At 39.3% G+C, this 19,158-nt stretch overlaps 1 protein-coding gene across 12 annotated transcripts in view; it reads left to right on the top strand.

The window, feature by feature from the left end:
- LOC144606930 (protein 4.1-like) overlaps positions 1-5,947 on the top strand; it is a 115,853-nt gene extending 109,906 nt beyond the window's left edge. For all 12 annotated transcript variants that reach the window (XM_078423438.1, XM_078423448.1, XM_078423441.1 and 9 more), the window contains 5 exons: positions 159-284; positions 1,947-2,048; positions 2,350-2,430; positions 3,293-3,401; positions 4,329-5,947. In XM_078423438.1, coding sequence (XP_078279564.1) covers positions 159-284; positions 1,947-2,048; positions 2,350-2,430; positions 3,293-3,394 — 411 coding nt within the window. In that variant the 3' untranslated portion in view covers positions 3,395-3,401; positions 4,329-5,947. The remainder of the gene's footprint in view (positions 1-158; positions 285-1,946; positions 2,049-2,349; positions 2,431-3,292; positions 3,402-4,328) is intronic.
- The last annotated feature ends 13,211 nt before the right edge of the window (positions 5,948-19,158 follow it).

Here is a 19,158-nt window from a genome sequence, read left to right as displayed (position 1 = left end):
AAGAGCTCCCTCTGTTGTGTTCTACAATACTGTTGCAGCACTGATATTTGTTATGTCATTGGTAAAGGTAGCCAACACTAATTGATTACTGTGGCCAGTTATATAATCTCCTTTGGGAAAACTCAGCAAATATGACTTTCTTTTTCCACTTTGAACAGCCACCGCTTGTGAAGACTCAAACTGTGACCATCCCTGACGTGCCACCCTCTGAAAATGAAATTGCAACCAATGAAGTTCCTGTTGTTCACACAGAAACAAAGACCATCACCTATGAAGCAGCACAGGTTTGAAATTATTCTGAGATAAATTTGCAGCCTGAGCATTCGAGTAGCATTTTGTGGGGAAGGCATCGGCACACAAAGTTTATCCAGTGAACGGGTTGAGCCTTACAACCTGTCTCAGGTCTGATCTTGCAGTCTTTGCTGTTAATTAATGTCAAGCTGCTGGTTTTAATGCCTTTGGGTTAAAGTGTTAAAATTTGGTCACAGTTCTATTTGTATTCACCAGTAACCAATCTGTATTGGATTGTGATTCTGTGGTCTTAAATTGTTTAAATTGAGGATATTGTATTTTTGGGACATTGTGATCTCAAATACCTGCTACCAAGATGCAGGACAGGACGCCACAGGAGATCCTTCCCTGTGGCTATCAAACTGTGCAACTCCTCCTCCTTCTGTCATGGGATAGACTGAGACTGACTTCCTTCCCTCCCACCCCAATCCTTTCCACTCCTCACTTTAATTTCATGTTTCATGTATTTTGTGTTTTCATGACTGTTGGCAGATCAGTTTCCCTCCTGGGTTAAATAAAGTTCTATCGTATCGTACCATTCACCTGGAGCTTGCATTATTACTGTTATCAATATGACATATAATAAGGGTGTGGGTAACTAGCAAATGCCATGGATTGCAAGGGACATTTATTTTAATTTACCTCTGAACTTGCCTTTCTGTAGGATTCAACTCCATGAAAGTCCCACATAGAATATTAAGAACTGTGACATGGAGCATTATGTACACCAACTTTTCCGTTCAGCTGCCCAATATTTTATTGTGTGTTGTTGCGTTAATGGGCCTGTAAAGCTGCAGCAAGAAAGAATTTCATTGTTCCGTTGCTTGTACATATGACAATTAAACTGTCTTGACTTGATTCCCTTGACATTTTGAGGATTAAAAGCTTTCCCACAAAACTAATTAATTTGACATCGTTTTGGAGATTTGTCACTATTTAACTTTTAGTTATGTCACCTGTTCATTGTCTGTAATCTTAAATTGGTTTTTTGAGTGTTTTTGATAGGTTCTGTTGGCTCCAGAATAACATTGTCTGCAGAGTCAGCTAATATAATGCACAATTGGCCAGCCTCCCATCTTTCACAATCCATAAACTTGAGTTTGTTCTTAATTCTGTTGCCAGTATCTTAACAAATGCCAAATCCTGTTTATTCTTCAATGCTATGCGTTTTGGCCTTCATATCCACCAGCCCCTCAGTTTTAAAATCTTCATCCTGGTTTTCAAATCCTTTTTATAGACATAGCCCTCCACCGCTCTGCAATCCTTTCCAGTATTAAAACTTTCTGAGAACTTGATGTTCTTCCAGTTGTGGCCTCTTTGCCCACTGTCTCCTATGGAGCAGCTAGGCGTTAACCATCTGGGCCCAAAATTCTGAAATTTATTTCTTAAATCCCACTGCCTGCCCTCTTCAAGGCACTTTTTTTAAACTTTGTGCCCAACTTTTAGTCCCCTTAATACTCTTATTTTTGGCAAATTATGTTTTTTTTTAATGTAAATTATGAATTTTATTTCACAGCTGTAGTAGGCCCCCCCCCCATATTTTTTGGTTTATAGTCATTGCTGAGACATGGCTTGCGCTGGTTATAAATGATCATTAAACTACTGAACATCCATTTTAATAAACCTCCATTCTGGTTTGTTGTAATTTGGTACAGACAAGTGATTGTAATAGTGATGATGATCCTGGAGTATTGAGTAGTGCTCAAACTATCACAGCTGAGACAGTGTCCACCACCACAACCACGCAGATCACAAAGGTAAGGATAAATTATTAAAATTCCCAAAGATTTCCAATGAATATTTGCTGGTACTGCTGATTCAAAAATGGTGCATGTAACTTTTCTAATATAACACATTTACAAGATGAATGTGTATATATGAATGTTTGAATGTTTAAATGGATGCACAGTAGTGTTTGTCAGTGTTTCCAAGTCAGTTTTTGGATGTATTCGGTAATGACACCAGTGAGTATCAACATCCCAGTTAGTTTTACATCACTATAATCAGTGCCTTAGTGCAGTAAAATTTATAATGTGCTTTCATTGTTTTTTGTTCCAGACTATTAAAGGAGGAATTTCAGAAACCAGAATTGAGAAACGAATTGTAATCACAGGAGATGCAAAAGTTGACCATGATCAGGTGAAAGCCGTTCTTTTTTTTTTTCCTGTGCAGTGAGTTGATGGATTATATTTATAAAACAATGTTTTGGATAAAGATATCAATCCTCGTATGAATACAATTGGTATTTCTTTCTTAAGTAATAAAGTAATAGTGCTAGTATTTCTCAATATACCCGGTATTGTCAGTGAGTGACTAGTTTCATAAATAACAACGTACTTGGATAAACACCGAAGATATACACAAAATGCTAGAGTAACTCAGGGACAGGCAGCATCTCTGGAGAGAAGAAATGGGTGACGTTTAGGGTCAAGACCCTTCTTCAGATTGACTTAGATAATGTTGTTAATTAGTTCCAGAGATTTTTATCTCACTGAAATGTTAAATTACTATCATATTTCTGGACAATATATGCTTTAGCCTGGTCTCTAGTTTTCCAATCACAAGATTCTTATTGCAACCAGGTGTATGAAAAAAAAAAATCCCCAGCTTTAAGGTCATCCAAGTAAACACTCGGCTCCTATGTCCCAGAATTAGTCTCAGTCATGAGATTTCCTAGTATAGAATCATGATCCTTGTATCCTGTGGTGCAGGAGGCTGGAGCACAGTACGCTGCACCTGTGACAACCACTGAAGCCTGATTAGGATGCAATATATTGTCAGTGTGTACCAACATTGCTCCTTAGTATTTTATCTTTGTTATTCGATTAATCTTTTGGTGGGTTAGCGTTCTGCTTTTTTAAGAATATATGCTGTTGACACTCTGAAGAAATAGAAAATGAAAACCATGTGTAATCAACACACTGAAGTATTCCAAGGAACATGTTTGATTAAATATTTGGAGATATTTATGGGTTTTTTACACATTTGTTTACTTTGGCAGGCTTTGGCACAAGCCATCAAAGAAGCCAAAGAGCAGCATCCGGATATGTCGGTGACCAAGGTGGTGGTGCATCAGGAAACAGAGCTAGCTGAGAAAGAATAAAACCCAGGTAAACCATTTAATCAGGGATTCCACTGCCTTTGGCATTGGTATTTTGCAAAAATGACAACTGTATTTGCAAACATTATTAAATTAATGGATTTGCTGGCAAGATTACACGTTATGTGATGAATTGAAATCAATATCCCTCTAATTTTATGTGGGTACAGTTTTGAGCTGATAATACAGTATATTGCACTGAAGCAAAGATTATAAACTACAGGTAGGTTATGTTACAGATCAATCAACAATATTGAATAGCAAGCAGAAAATTGGCGATCGGGATCCATGCAGCGTCTAAAACTGTCTAATGGTATACATCCTCATGTTGAGATCATCCCTCCCTCATTCCAAAGACACATAGGTTTGTAGATTAATTGGCTTCAGTAAAATTGTAAATTGTCCCTAGTGCGTAGGATAGTGCTGTGAATCGCTGGTTGGTAACAACTTTGGAAAAAGGACTCGGTAGGGCTGAAGAGCCTGTTTCTGCACTGTATCTCTAAACTAAACTAAACCTACAGATAATTAACACAGTGCAAGAATGCCTTGGATGTCTAGAATGGGAAGGTGCCATTTTGGATGTTGGCTACCACCTTCTCTGGTAGCTTGTTCCATATACCCACCACCCTCTGAGTGGAAAAAGTTGCCGCTCAGGTTCCTATTAAATCTTTCCCCTCTCAGCTTAAACCTATATTCTCTGGTTCTTGATTCCCCTACTTTGCGTAAAGGATTCTGTGTCCTGTTTCCCCTCATGATCTTGCACACCTCTGAAAGATTACCTGACTTTTTGTGGAGGGGGAAATTAAATTATTAGGAGACAAAACTGAATTGTAGTCACAGCATATTGAAATCTTACATTGCATTGACAATAAAATGTCTATATTTAGTGTTCCCTCTGGCAACAGGGTGATAATAACTTCCCCTTTTTGTTTTACAGTGGTAAAGAAAATACTGCGGGCAGCAGCTTTCCAAGTCCTGCTACTTGGCCGTTCATTAGAAGATTTTTATACCTCTTTTTAGGATCTGCTCACTGCCATTTGTGCTTGCTTTGCAGCCCTTCAATAATTATCAACTAGACAAAGGACATATGACAAGAAGAGATATCTAAGCCAAGGAATAATCCTGGACTTTTTTGGTTTTTATTATTACATGGAAGCATCATATTTGATACAGTTTTAGATTCATAGATTTTTACATATTTCAGAACCTAAAAACACAGATTGGGGGGAAAATGCTTTGTATTTGGGGGAGGAGTGGGATCCCAAAGACTGTTTTAGTGCAGAAGATATCAGAATGAATTTTCAATACTTAGAAAGGGAAATTAAGTAATTTGTATAGGGTGGAGAAATGAAATTCCAGCACAGTTCAATCATGAACCATTTTATAATGTGAATTAATGGAGCTGTGAATAGTTGTGATCTTGACATTTAATTTCTCAAACGTTTTAGTAAAGGGAGTGTTCCTTGTTACTTATCAGGAGCCTTCCATATTTTCCTTCTGAAAGCAGTACTATCCTTTTTACAAATGGTCTGTTGAACTCTCACAACCAGATGGCATTTCTTAAAATTTGGTCGATTCTGGTGAGGTTTTGATTATAAGCGGCTATTGAATCACTGACTTTAAAATAAAACTCCAATGTTCAGGAAATCTTTTAATTTTTCATTCTACTTTTAAAGAAACCCTTTTTAACAACTTTGGAAAAAGGATATAACAGCTTTGATATTATCCGGAAGTTGTACAGGGCTTAAATGAACAGCCAGAAAATGTATGGCCTTTGTAGGATTGTGATCATCAAGTTCTAAATTAAGTACTATGGAGTAAATTATTTAGAATTGCTATCTTATTTATGTTTCAGATTTTGTTTACTATATGGGGAAAATTCTCAATGCATTGCATGGTCTTGGCTGGATAATATAATCTTTAATATGTTCTCGCACTGTTGATCATCTGTGTTTTAATGTGTCATGTAAAGTGAAGTATATCCAGCCTGGACTGTTGCTGGTAAATTTCATGTGCCTCACCAAAACTGTGCTTGTAGATTTAGATATCTAAACAATATTGAGGCACTGAAATAACTTTTAGTAGTTTTATAATCCGAAGGGGAAGAAAATCTTAATTTATCATGCACATAGATTTGTATTGTCAAATGTTGATCTGTGACCCACATGAAGTATTGGGGAAAAATAAGTCATTTAAATTTATGATCCCAATCCTACTATGAAAATCAGCTCAGTACTTTAAATTCCATTTTTTAGATGTGAGCTCTACTGATTTGAAGGATTTTTGTACAGTTCTTTATATTGTATAGAATTAGCAACTCAAACTTTTACTCCATTAGATTTTTCTTTTAGAACATGTAATCATGAAAATGAATCATGGAGTCTTTGTAGATATTAATTAGTGGGAATAATCTCACTACTGTGGGACTTCAGTTAAACCATGATCATATTGATGATGTGATAGGAAACTTCAGTTGTAGCATTTGGTAGCTGAAAGTGTTGAATTGAAATCATCCTTCTATGGCTTTTTGAATACAAATTTTAAAGAAATAAACCTTTTTGATCATAAACTGAACTGCTGAACTTTTGTATTAATTGTGACTGCCTTAATTGCCTCATTTTTAAAGGAAGAATTCTGTTAATATGGCACCTTTAATGATCCCAAAGGAATTCAGATAAATTTTCAATACCTTTTCCATGTAATCATTGTTCATTTGCAGAAACTTTGGTGCAATTTATAATTCATTGCATGCAGTTGTGATTTTTATAACAGGATATGTGTGTGTATATGTGTGTGTGTGTGTATGTATGTATGTGTGTATATATATATATATGTGTGTGTGTATGTGTATATGTGTGTGTATGTGTGTGTGCGTATGTGTATATTTACATTGAGTTGAAAACCAATACCATGACGTTCTTTGAACTATTCCCTTTCGTAATTGTATTTGGTTGGCTTGCGTTTGAGCACTATGCAGTTTGGCTTTGCTCATGGAAAGTGTAACTAACCAAATCGTAAGTATGCGGACTTCACAGAGATGAATGTTTATTAAATTTTTGTTTTCTTTTCACTGGAGCATTTAGTTCAGTGCTGGAAGCCAGATGTTGTTGGTAATGTGCATTTAAAATAACAATGCAAGGTAAAATGTGTCTACAGAACGAAAGTGGCAATTAATTATTTATCCTGTTTTAGTATTTGTAGGCTAGATATAATTGTTGATCAACCTAAATCATGCCTTTTAAGTACCATGTGGTCCGAATTGCCAATTACTCCCTGAAACAGGCGTGATAATTTGATGCGTGTTTTGGATTTAGGCATGTCCACAATTTTTTTGCACTGTACTTGCGTGATTACAGAATGTATAGTGTTGATCGTGATATTATTGGCTTATTGCCTGTTTTTTAAGAGTGCCCAAATTTTGGGAGTGGTTAGACCCAGCTTGGACTTTTTTTAAAGGAGAGAGATGTTGTAGCTGCAGCCGGTTCTAGGAGATGGTCTACAAAGGAAGTTTATCTGTGATACTTTTAAAAGTGGCACTACGCAGGAGAGAGTATGATCCAGGCTTCTCCAAGGTCATTTTGATAGAGGAGAGGAGTCCATGGGCAGCATTAGGGCAAAAGACATGGATGAACATGGCATCTTCTCATCTAATTTCTCTTGCGCATTGTGTGCACAGTTATGTGCCTTTTGCTTTCTAACCTCTCCACTCTTCACAAGTTAGAGCTTGTGCATCTCTCCTTTATGCTGATAAATATAATTGCCTGGTCATGCAATAGTATGAGTGAGAAGAAAGTGTAGATATAAAGGCATACTGACATTAAACACAACTAAACATCACCTCGGATACTCACCCTGCATGCAATATAGAGATGATCAGTCTGGTTATTCACTAGTTCCGAGTGGCCTGCAGCTTTGGAGGCACAGGGCTAGCCAGAAAAGGTTGATCTAGGCCGGATAAGCTGGAGAAACAGCAACTGGCTCTGTAGAACTCCACACATAGGTTGATATGTGTGCAAATGATTTGTACGATGATAGTTTCTTTCGTTTAGTTTAGAGCTACAGCATGGAAACAGCCCCTTCGGCCCTTTGTGTCCAGGCTGACCATCAATCACCCATTCACACCAGTTCCATGTTATCCCACTTTCTCATTCACTCCCCACACTAAGGGCTATTTACAGAGGCCAATTAACGCATACATCTCCACGCCTTTTGGAATGTGGGAGGAAACCCACGTGGTCATAGGGAGAACATGTAAACCCCGCACTGAGGTTGGGATCGATCCCAGGTCTCTGGCATTGTATGGCAGCAGCTCTACCAGCTGTGCCATTCTCTATGCTGATATCTGGAGCAACGAACAATCTGTTATGATGTTATTTGACCCGCTGAGTTCCTCCAGCAAGTTTTGCTTGTCCCTGCTAAAAATTATCATTGAGGCCTTCATTCCAGCATTGATTGATAAATGCTATTGGTTAAATTAACCGAGGGATTAATTAAAATTAATTTCTGAAATGTACACTTATGACATGAACATTAAAGAAAGAAAAAAATTAACAAAATGATTTGTGATTTGAATGACTAATATTTCACCTTTGAATCTAAAGAGGTCAAATTCATTCAAGTTATGTGCCTGATATTAATTAATTATTTTACTGTTAATTAAATCTCAAGATAACACACTAATTTCAAAACTAGACAAAAATTAGACTGAAATATTAAGGCATTGTTACAAAATTACCCCAGCAATAAAGAGGAACTGTATAAGATGTTACAAGTTGCACATTCAAGTTAGCTGGCCACACATCAAACTGACAACATCTTATCTAGTGCTGAGGAAAGACACAAAATGCTGGAGTAACTCAGCAGGTCAGACAGCATCTCTGGAGAACATGGATAGGTAACATTCCGGGTCGGGACCCTTCTTCATATCCTGACCCAAAATGTCACCTATCCATGTTCTCCAGAGATGCTGTCTGACCTGCTGAGTTACTCCAGTACTCTGTGTCCTTTTATGTAAACCAGCATCTGAAGTTTCTTGTTTCTACACTCTGATCTGCTGTATGCTTCTAGCCAGCAGTTTAAGATTTTTTATTAAGTTTGCATGTGAGAGCCCATGATATGTTTGTGCCAACTGTGTTTTTCCCTCTGATTTCATATATTGCTTGTGTTAAATCAGGTCATCTTGTCAACAGACTTTAAATTCTGTATTTTTTTTGGTCTGCCTAAATGTCAACTATTTGACTTTTGTTTAAATATGGACAGAGAACAAAAGGGGGAATAAAGAACATATATATAACATATATAACATATAACAACTACAGCATGGAAACAGGCCTGTCCGGCCCTACCAGTCCACGCCGACCATTCTCCCTGACCTAGTCTCATCTACCTGCACTCAGACCATAACCCTCCAATCCCCTCCTATCCATATACCTATCCAATTTACTCTTAAATAATAAAATCGAGCCAGCCTCCACCACTTCCACCGGAAGCCCATTCCATACAGCCACAACCCTCTGAGTAAAGAAGTTCCCCCTCATGTTACCCCTAAACCTTTGTCCCTCAATTCTGAAGCTATGTCCCCTTGTTGGAATCTTCCCCACTCTCAAAGGGAAAAGCCTACCCACGTCAACTCTGTCCGTCCCTCTCAAAATTTTAAAAACCTCTATCAAGTCCCCCCTCAACCTTCTACGCTCCAAAGAATAAAGACCCAACCTGTTCAACCTCTCTCTGTAGCCTAAGTGCTGAAACCCAGGCAACATTCTAGTAAATCTCCTCTGTACCCTCTCCATTTTGTCGATATCCTTCCTATAATTTGGCGACCAGAACTGCACACCATACTCCAGATTTGGCCTCACCAATGCCCTGTACAATTTCAACATTACATCCCAACTTCTATACTCGATGCTCTGATTTATAAAGGCAAGCATACCAAACGCCTTCTTCACCACCCTATCCACATGAGATTCCACCTTCAGGGAACAATGCACAGTTATTCCCAGATCCCTCTGTTCCACTGCATTCCTCAATTCCCTACCATTTACCCTGTACGTCCTATTTTGATTTGTCCTACCAAAATGCAGCACCTCACACTTATCAGCATTAAACTCCATCTGCCATCTTTCAGCCCACCCTTCCAAAAGGCCCAAGTCTCTCTGTAGACTTTGAAAATCTACCTCACTATCAACTACTCCACCTATCTTAGTATCATCTGCATATTTACTAATCCAATTTGCCACACCATCATCCAGATCATTAATGTAAATGACAAACAACAGTGGACCCAACACAGATCCTTGGGGCACTCCACTAGACACTGGCCTCCAACCTGACATACAATTGTCAACCGTTACCCTCTGGTATCTCCCATTCAGCCATTGTTGAATCCATCTTGCAACCTCACTATTAATACCCAACGATTTAACCTTCTTAATCAACCTTCCATGTGGAACCTTGTCAAATGCCTTACTGAAGTCCATATAGACAACATCCACAGCCTTGCCCTTATCAATTTCCCTGGTAACCTCTTCAAAAAATTCAAGAAGATTAGTCAAACATGACCTTCCAGGCACAAATCCATGTTGACTGTTTCTAATCAGGCCTTGATTATCCAAATAATTATATATATTGTCCCTAAGTATCTTTTCCATTAATTTTCCCACCACAGACGTCAAACTAATAGGTCTATAATTGCTAGGTTTACTTTTAGAACCTTTTTTAAACAAAGGCACAACATGCGCAATGCGCCAATCTTCCGGCACCATCCCTGTTTCTAATGACGTTTGAAATATTTCCGTCATAGCCCCTGCTATTTCTGCACTAACTTCCCTCAATGTCCTAGGGAATATCCTATCTGGACCTGGAGACTTATCCACTTTTATATTCTTCAAAAGTGTCCGTACCTCCTCTTCTTTAATCCTCCTTATTTCCATCACTACTCTACTTGTTTCGCTTACCTCACATAATTCAATATCCTTCTCCTCGGTAAATACCGAAGAAAAGAAATTGTTTAATATCTCCCCCATTTCTTCCGGCTCAGCACATAGCTGTCCACTCTGACTCTCTAATGGACCAATTTTATCCCTCACTATCCTTTTGCTATTGACATATCTGTAGAACCCCTTGGGGTTTACTTTTACATTACTTGCCAGAACAGGATGGAGAAATACTAGAACTCTGAGATACGATACGATAGAACTTTATTTATCCCAGGTGGGAAATTGGATCCTGAGGGAAATTGGTGTCCCAGGAGATACACTACTTAGTGTGTCTTTGTGCATCTAAAGGACTGCTGTTACTGGAAATACCTAGCAGGGCAGGCAGCAAATGCAGAGAACAAAATTGAGTTACATTAGATGTTGAATATTTTTCATCAAAAACTAGCCAGTTGGATTTTTTTTTTAATGGAAATGCTAGAAATCTGAAATAAAAATTAAAAATACTGGAGACATTGCAGGTCAGGCAGCATCTGTTGAAAGACAAAGTGTAAAGCTTCATCCTCTCCTTGTGCACCTATTTTGTGGAAATTTCTTGGAGCTCCATAAAATGTGCAGGTAAATTTCTGTTGTGAAGTGAAAGGACTTAGTAGTCATTCACATCTTTCATTCCAATGAAGAACAGTCTTCAGTTGCATAATGGTGGGTGAAAAGTGAATTTCCAAACGACTGTGTCATGACTGTTATCTGCAGCAATCAAAATAACTACTTCCCAACAAACAATGAACAACTACATACACGTCGATGTACACAAGGCAAGTAACATTCAACCGCATTGTGGCTGGATGGAGTGTATGACTGTATGACAAGACTGTCAGTTTGATCGCACTGTAGTCAGTGATTCTTTCAGGAATGAGCTTAATCTTATCTTAGAAGCTGCGTTAATATATCTTGCACCAAATTTCTAACTTAGGTGAATGGAGAAAAATATATAGTTATTTGTTAAGTAAATGTGCAAAATATTTGCTGTGTTGTGTGCAAGGTGTTTATAGATTTGAGTGTGCTTGAAATAACTAAGCAGCAATTTCTATTGGACAATGGGCATATAAAACTATTCTATAAATCTTTGCCAGAGGTTAACTTTGAAATTTTTCATTGCTTATTCTGCACCGTCTGTACCGAGTGGTTAAGACAATTTCCAGGTGAGTCCAGAGACGTACAGGTTTGCAGGTTAATTGCCTTCGGTAAAATTGTAAATCGTCCCTAGTGCGCAGGACAGCGCTAGTGTACGGGGTGATCGTTGGTTGGCGCAGACGCGGTGGGCCGAAGAACCTGTTTCCACGCTGTATCTTTAAAGTCTAAAGAGAGTCCTCTCCTGCGCATCATCTGCTATGACTCTGAAAACTGCAATTCCTGTCTCCACCTATATCCTTCCTTTGTCCCGCCCCCCTGACATCAGTCTGAAGAAAGGTCTCGACCCGAAACGTCACCCATTCCTTCTCTCCCGAGATGCTGCCTGACCTGCTGAGTTACTCCAGCATTTTGTGAATAAACCTATTCCTACAGTGGATCTGTTTAGAACAGTAATTCTAATTATTACAGTAAATAGATTCCCTAACTCACATGCTGTACTCTTTATTTTTGTTTTTCTGCACTAGCATTAGTCGATATATTGCTATCAAATGTACATTTACTCTTGCAGAACAGGTGGACAACATGGTGAGTACACAAACCCCCTCACAATAACATACTGATGACTTGTGTTCAAGTGCAACTGGGTTCCTATAACCATCAATATTTCCCAATCTGTCAACATTATGAAGAAATTCTGATTTTGCTCTTATGCGCCAGAACAGATGACCTCATTTACTCGTCATCTGCTATGTTGTTGCCAATCATTCTGTTTATCTATAATCCTTTCAAGCACCTCTGCATCCTTCTCAATACTCAAATTATAAAATATTATAAATATTTCCCCTCACCTAAAACAGAATGTCCTCTAGTTTTTGAGTAACCTTCCCCAGGGGGGAAAGACTGTGCCTGTTGACCTTATCTTGCCCTCATGATTTTGTTCAAAGTTCATGATTAGAACAGGTGTCAAGGGTTGTGGGGAGAAGGCAAGAAAATGGGATTAGGAGGCAGAGATCAGCCATGATTGAATGGCGGAGAAGACTCATTATGGCCGAATGGCCTAATTCTACTCCTATAACCTGTGAACCCCTTCTTTTTTTCCTAGAAAAAAAGACCCAATCTATCCTTATAACTCAAACCGTCCAAACCCAGTAACATCCTTGTAAATAGTTTTTGCACCATTTCCAGAAATGAAGAAGAATTAAGAACAGAAAATCGGTCTTTAAAGGTTAAGAGAAAAATTACCGTAGAAAGAAATTCCTGTAGAGTGCAGACTATAGAACCAAAAGGTCTGTTTTGATATATTCTCTTCGTTCTTTGCCAGTCAGTGATTGATTTCGACAAGAAACAACATGGTTTGTACAGAGCATTGTACGTCTTGCCAATATCTGCATGGTGCAAGGAGGGAAGTAGTTACTGTTACAGTGAGAAAATGTAACTCTCCAATACAAGTATCTATGCTTTATTTATTTGGTCTTGCTTATGGGTGACAAGTGGTGTCTATTGCCTACGCCAAGATGATCTATGCATATTAATCAATTCACATGTGGGTCAGGGTCAGCTGGAAGATTCCCTCCCCCGATGGACATTAAGGAAGCAGTTTTTCTTTAGAGTAAACACTCCTCTTTCATGCATCTGGAATAATCATCCTATTGCACCAGCCTGCTATGGAGAATATTGTATTTCACATCCATGACACTGCAGTAAACTCTTGACTTTTGTTTCTTTAACTTCCACTGTTTTGAATTTGGGATTGAAACCAGTTGCCACAGCGAGGCAGAAGAGTTGATATAAAGTAACATCCAGCCTCACTGCATTCTACCTCTGCAGCACAGCTCCTGATATGATCAAAAGGGACAGTCGAGACAGATTTCTCACTGCTCCAGCTGAGGTGCATAATTACTTGCTGGGGATTTTATGGTCTAATGCGCCCTCCTTAAAAATGCAATAATGGCGGATTACTAATGAACACGGTGATGGCTCCTTTGGATGGGAGCAGTTCGATTCCAGATCTAGCCTGCTTCAGGTGCCTTGCTGTGGATTTCTCCCAGTCCAACGCACAATTGTAACAAACCATCTGATTCACTTCAACACCACGTACCTCCCTTGCCCGGGCTGCAAACAAAGAGTGGTGCTTTTCAAAAAGTATGCTGTTCAAGGAATAAAATTGGTAACAGCGGTTTTCAGTACTTGGATAGTTTCTGGATCCCCTGCGACAGTTCAGCAGATATAGTTATGGTACAAACAACGGATGTCATCTATACCTGTGTGTCTGCTCTATGTTTGTAATTCAAGACTGTAACCAAATTGTCATGTGTAGGAAGGAACTGCAGGTGCTGGTTTAGATCAAAGATAGACACAAAATGCTGGAGTAATTCAGCAGGACAGGCAGCATCTCTGGAGAGACGTTATGTTCTGTACACCTAATAGGATGCAATAATCCTTCATCTTCATCCACCTATCACTTGCCAGGTTTTTCCCCTACCCCTAATTCTCTTTTCCAGCTTTCTTTACTGCTCCCCGCTACATTTAGAAGGATGAAAGGGGATCTTATCGAAACATATAAGATTATTAAGGGGTTGGACACGTTAAAGGCAGGAAACATGTTCCCAATGTTGGGGGAGTCCAGAACCAGGGGCCACAGTGTAAGAATAAGGGGTAGGCCATTTAGAACGGAGATGAGGAAAAACGTTTTCAGTCAGAGTTGTAAATCTGTGGAATTCACTGCCTTAGAAGGGAGTGGAGGCCAATTCTCTGAATGCATTCAAGAGAGAGCTAGATAGAGCTCTTAAGGATAGCAGAGTCAGGGGGAATGGGGAGAAGGCAGGAACGGGGTACTGATTGAGAATGATCAGCCATGATCACATTGAATGGTGGTGCTGGCTCGAGGGGCCGAATGGCCTACTGCTGCACCTATTGCCTATTGTCTTATCTCCAGATCCGCTCCAAACCCAATCTGTCCAGTTCCCTCCACAGATGTTATGTGGCCCACTGAGTTCCGCCAGTAGTTTATTTGCTTTTGATTCTAGCATCTGCAGTTTCTCATTGTCTTCAAGCTTCAAGAATGAACTCTTACAAGAGAGCAGGACACAAAGTGCTGGAATTTCTCAGCGGGGCAAGCAACATCTCTGGATAGGTGACGTTTCGCATTGGGACCCTTCAAATTGAAGAATTGTCTCAATGCAAAACATCACCAATCTATATCCTCCAGAGATGCTGCCTGACCCACTGAGATACTCCAGCAGTTTGTGTCCTTTTGTGTAAACCAGCGTCTGCAATTTTCTTGTTTCTACATGTTCTTACAAAACAGCTGCCTGCTGTGCGTCATCTTGTATATGGGGTAGATAAACACATGTTTTGGCCATGATTAACTATATTCTTATTTAAGACCTTTGGGGTTTTTTCTGGTGGGAAAACTCAGAATTCAAGTTACCAAATGATTTTTTTTAATTTAATTTTCTCTCCTCTCTTGAACCGATTCCCAGATGTAGCCCTCTGTGCGTTGCCAACTCTGCAATTCCTTTGCCCCAGTGGATGTTTATTTACAGAAAGCAATTGTCCCAAACTATTCATCTAACACTGGGCAGGGGTGAGATCGAGTCCAGCCGCACTGTACAGCTCACTCACACTGTAGGGTCTGCATTTTTTTTTAAATCTTTCTCTTAAGTCAGCAAATTATTCCGAAACAATTTGTGAAACCCCCCAGGTACGGCCGTGACCAAGCAAATAATTCAAGAGTTGGTAATTTTATGTTCACCTACATTTCCAACTGAGCAGCAAAGAAACATCCAGGAAAAAATTCAAATGCAAAATCCATATGAACGATGTCATGTGGTCCTGTTGGTATTGATTCATTCTTATTGTTGAAAAGAAAACGGTTGTAAGAGCAACTGTGGTTTGCTTTGGAAAACACTTTGTTTTCTATGGTGCAGCACAGTGGTGCAGCAGTAGAGCTACTGCCTTACAGTGCCAGAGACCTGGGTTCGATCCTGATTACGGTTGCTTGCCTGTACGGAGTTTGTACCTTCTCCCCATGACCTGTGTGAGTTTTCTCAGAGATCTTCGGTTTCCTCCCACACTCCAAAGATGTCCCAGTTTGTAGGATAATTGGCTTGGTATCAATGTAAATTGTGGCTAGTGTGTGTAGGATAGTGTTAGTGTGCGGGGATCACTGGTCGGCGCGGACTCAGTGGGCCAAAGAGCCTGTTGCTGTATCTCTAAACTAATCTAAAATTGTAAGAGCAGCAGTGGTTTGCTTTGGAAAACATTCTTGAAAAATTGAATATTTATTTTAAAAGGGAATGGAAAACTCTCACCCATGGAGAAAGGAGAGGATTAGTCCCAATTGCAAAGCAGTTTCAAAAAGCCACTGAAGGCAAACAAAAGCAAATGGGCCTCCTCCAGTACAGTGGTACTTCAGGTTCTAAGTGGATCTGGTCATTTTTAATTGCAGCCAGCTTGCCTCTGAAATCTTTTGAAGTTCTATTCAAAACAACATATGAAAGTTATATTGCTTCTAAACATAATCAAAGACCTCCAGCTGATTTCTTCAAAAGTGCCCAAAGCCAATCTCTTCCATTAAAAGCCAGTGAAATGTAAATGTAAAGATATTTTGCTCAACCTTTAATGAAAACTGAATCTCCACCACATGAGGCCCTGAAGAAGAATCAAATGGAACTGTAGAATTGTGGGAGGATGTAACGGCATTTGTTGTTGCAATTCTATTGTATTCCCAAAGAAAGCAATGGTGCAAACTTGAAATAATAAAATAATATGCTCAGAAGGCCTGCCTACATCTGTATAGGCAGGAGGTAGGTAAAGGCTTCTGAAAATTAAAAAAGGGCAAACTTGTTTTTTCTACTTGTTAGTTGGCAACAAACCTACTGAGTGTTTAAAACCTATTTTGGCACTGTTCTGAGAAAATAGCCAAAGCCATTTTGGCATCATATTTAAATTGAGGTATTTTGATCTTTTTTTTTTAATAGTGCATGTTATCCTTGGAATGGTTCATGGGACAGGAATTTGAGGAAACCTGAACAAGCAGTTCTGCTGTAGTGTGGTGGATATAAACCCGATTGATGACTTGGCAGGGACACCATTTTTTCATCTCGATTGAATTGGATATGTTGTGATTTTCTTAAAACACTAGAGAGCCACTTAAAGGTTACTTTGGTAATTGACTAACAGAAAAAAAGCTGTCTTGCAAGAAAATAATCTGTGGGAGGGGGGGGAAGATGAGGGGGGGGGGGAGGATTGCATGTAACCTCCCTGCAGTAATCAGACACCATTGTCGCTAGAGAACAGTTTTTATCAGTTCCACTGAAAGTGGAATTATAATTGACAAGCAATTGCTTCTCTTGTCAAGTGATAGAAACATAGAAACATAGAAAATAGGTGCAGGAGTAGGCCATTCGGCCCTTCGAGCCTGCACCGCCATTCAATATGATCATGGCTGATCATCCAACTCAGTATCCCGTACCTGCCTTCTCTCCATACCCCCTGATCCCTTTAGCAACAAAGGCCACATCTAGCTCCCTCTTAAATATAGCCAATGAACTGGCCTCAACTACCTTCTGTGGCAGAGAATTCCACAGATTCACCACTCTCTGTGTGAAAAAAAACTTTCTCATCTCGGTCCTAAAAGACTTCCCCCTTATCCTTAAACTGTGACCCCTTGTTCTGGACTTCCCCAACATCGGGAACAATCTTCCTGCATCTAGCCTGTCCAACACCTTAAGAATTTTGTAAGTTTCTATAAGATCCCCCCTCAATCTCCTAAATTCCAGCGAGTACAAGCCGAGTCTATGCAGTCTTTCTTCATATGAAAGTCCTGCCATCCCAGGAATCAATCTGGTGAAGCTTCTCTGTACACCCTCTATCGCAAGAAAGTCTTTCCTCAGATTAGGAGACCAAAACTGTACGCAATACTCCAGGTGTGGTCTCACCAATGCCCTGTACAACTGCAGCAGAACCTCCCTGCTTATATACTCAAATCCCCTCGCTATGAATGCCAACATACCATTCGCTTTCTTCACTGCCTGCTGCACCTGCATGCCTACTTTCAATGACTGGTGTACCACGACACCCAGGTCTCGTTGCATCTCCCCTTCTCCTAATCGGCCACCATTCAGATAATAATGCTCTATGAAACAATGTAATGCACAGCCATCAGTATTTGTAGCTCGCAGTAACAAAAAATAATTTAGAGCTATGAAAATGACTCATAAAATCCTGCAGAGGAAATAAAACTTTGGTATTGCAAGTATGAAGCTCTGTAGTCCCTACCCCCCTTTTTTCCCCATTGACATAAAACCTGATTTTATGACAAGATTTCTTAGGAACGTAACTTTTATTATAGCAGGCTGATATTTGCAAATGACTGTATTTTTTTTGAACAATGTGGTGCCAATTGAAACAATCTGCACCGTGTATTGATCAATTCAAGAACGAGAATTACTTACTTTCTTCCTGCATATTTTTACAAAGAAAACTCCCACATTTCCAACATAAATATGAATGTTCTGCAAATCAGGGGGCTACAGACTCTTGCAGCCTGTGTAGGAGAAAGAGGAGACTGTATGGTGGTTGACCATAATGTCTACAGCACTGTGATACTAGAGGTCATTCGTTTGGGTGAGTGGAGAGGAACGTGGTGAAGATACTGAGTAGTCCCAACACAGAGATAGATGCAACAGTCTGCAATTGCAAGTACATCCCAAAAGCCGTATCGCCTTCATACTGCAGCCAGGTAGATAGTCTCTTAAGATCTTGTGTGGAAACTAAAGACCAATTGTCAAGTACAGAGGGGTACCAACAAAATTGATTGAAAGCTAGAAACTGAATGAAAAGCACTGCAGATAGCTAACCATCTCTGAATTGTCACCTCCTGCATGTGTAAAGAGGTATGGGTATAGGTAAATAACATCAGGGAATTGAACGAATAGCTCAAGGATTGACAAGGGAGAATTGGGTTGCAACTGAGACTCTATTTTTGGGATTGGTTCTGTAGTCTCTGGGGCAATTAATAGTGAATCAAATAATTAGGGCGATGGATCTAAAAGTGGGAAGAGAAGATGGATAACTATTGTAGAGAAACAAAGATTGAAGTGCGGAGAAATTTTTAAAAAACTAAAAAGGAACAATGTGATAATGTGGAGCCGTGACATGGGTGATGGTAACTGGTGCAACATCACATGACAAGACTGAGCGTACAAACATTGCCATTAAAGAAGACCAGAGTAAGATAAAATGCCAAATAGCCCAAATTACAAAAAGTTTGTCAATTGCCAGAATTTGTTTCCTTCCATAATTTCACAGTTAATATCATCACATCCTGCCCGATCAATCCATAATCTGTCAGCTATTGGTGGACGATATGAATGCTCCTACAAAATTTACATAACTATTTATTTTGGAACAAAATAATTGACACTTGCATAAAAGAAATTTATGAAATTTGTACAGAATGTGAAATTTGATTTGAACTAATTTAAAACCGTTCACATTTATTCACTGAATCAGACAAATTGTAAAAACAAAGTTATTTGTCGACAGATATACAAAATGTTGAGAACACTGGACACAAGGCAGGTCAGCCTTGAGAGGAAAGCTCTTCCCATTCAAAGATGGTTTGAGGACCAGGCTACACTTTAAAAAAATTTAAATACAACGGAAATACTTTTTTTTTTTTTACACAGACTGGTC

Source organism: Rhinoraja longicauda, chromosome 27 (assembly GCF_053455715.1).
Source record: "Rhinoraja longicauda isolate Sanriku21f chromosome 27, sRhiLon1.1, whole genome shotgun sequence".
In the NCBI taxonomy this organism is placed as follows: domain Eukaryota; kingdom Metazoa; phylum Chordata; class Chondrichthyes; order Rajiformes; family Arhynchobatidae; genus Rhinoraja; species Rhinoraja longicauda.
This window is presented reverse-complemented; position numbering and strand designations above follow the sequence as displayed.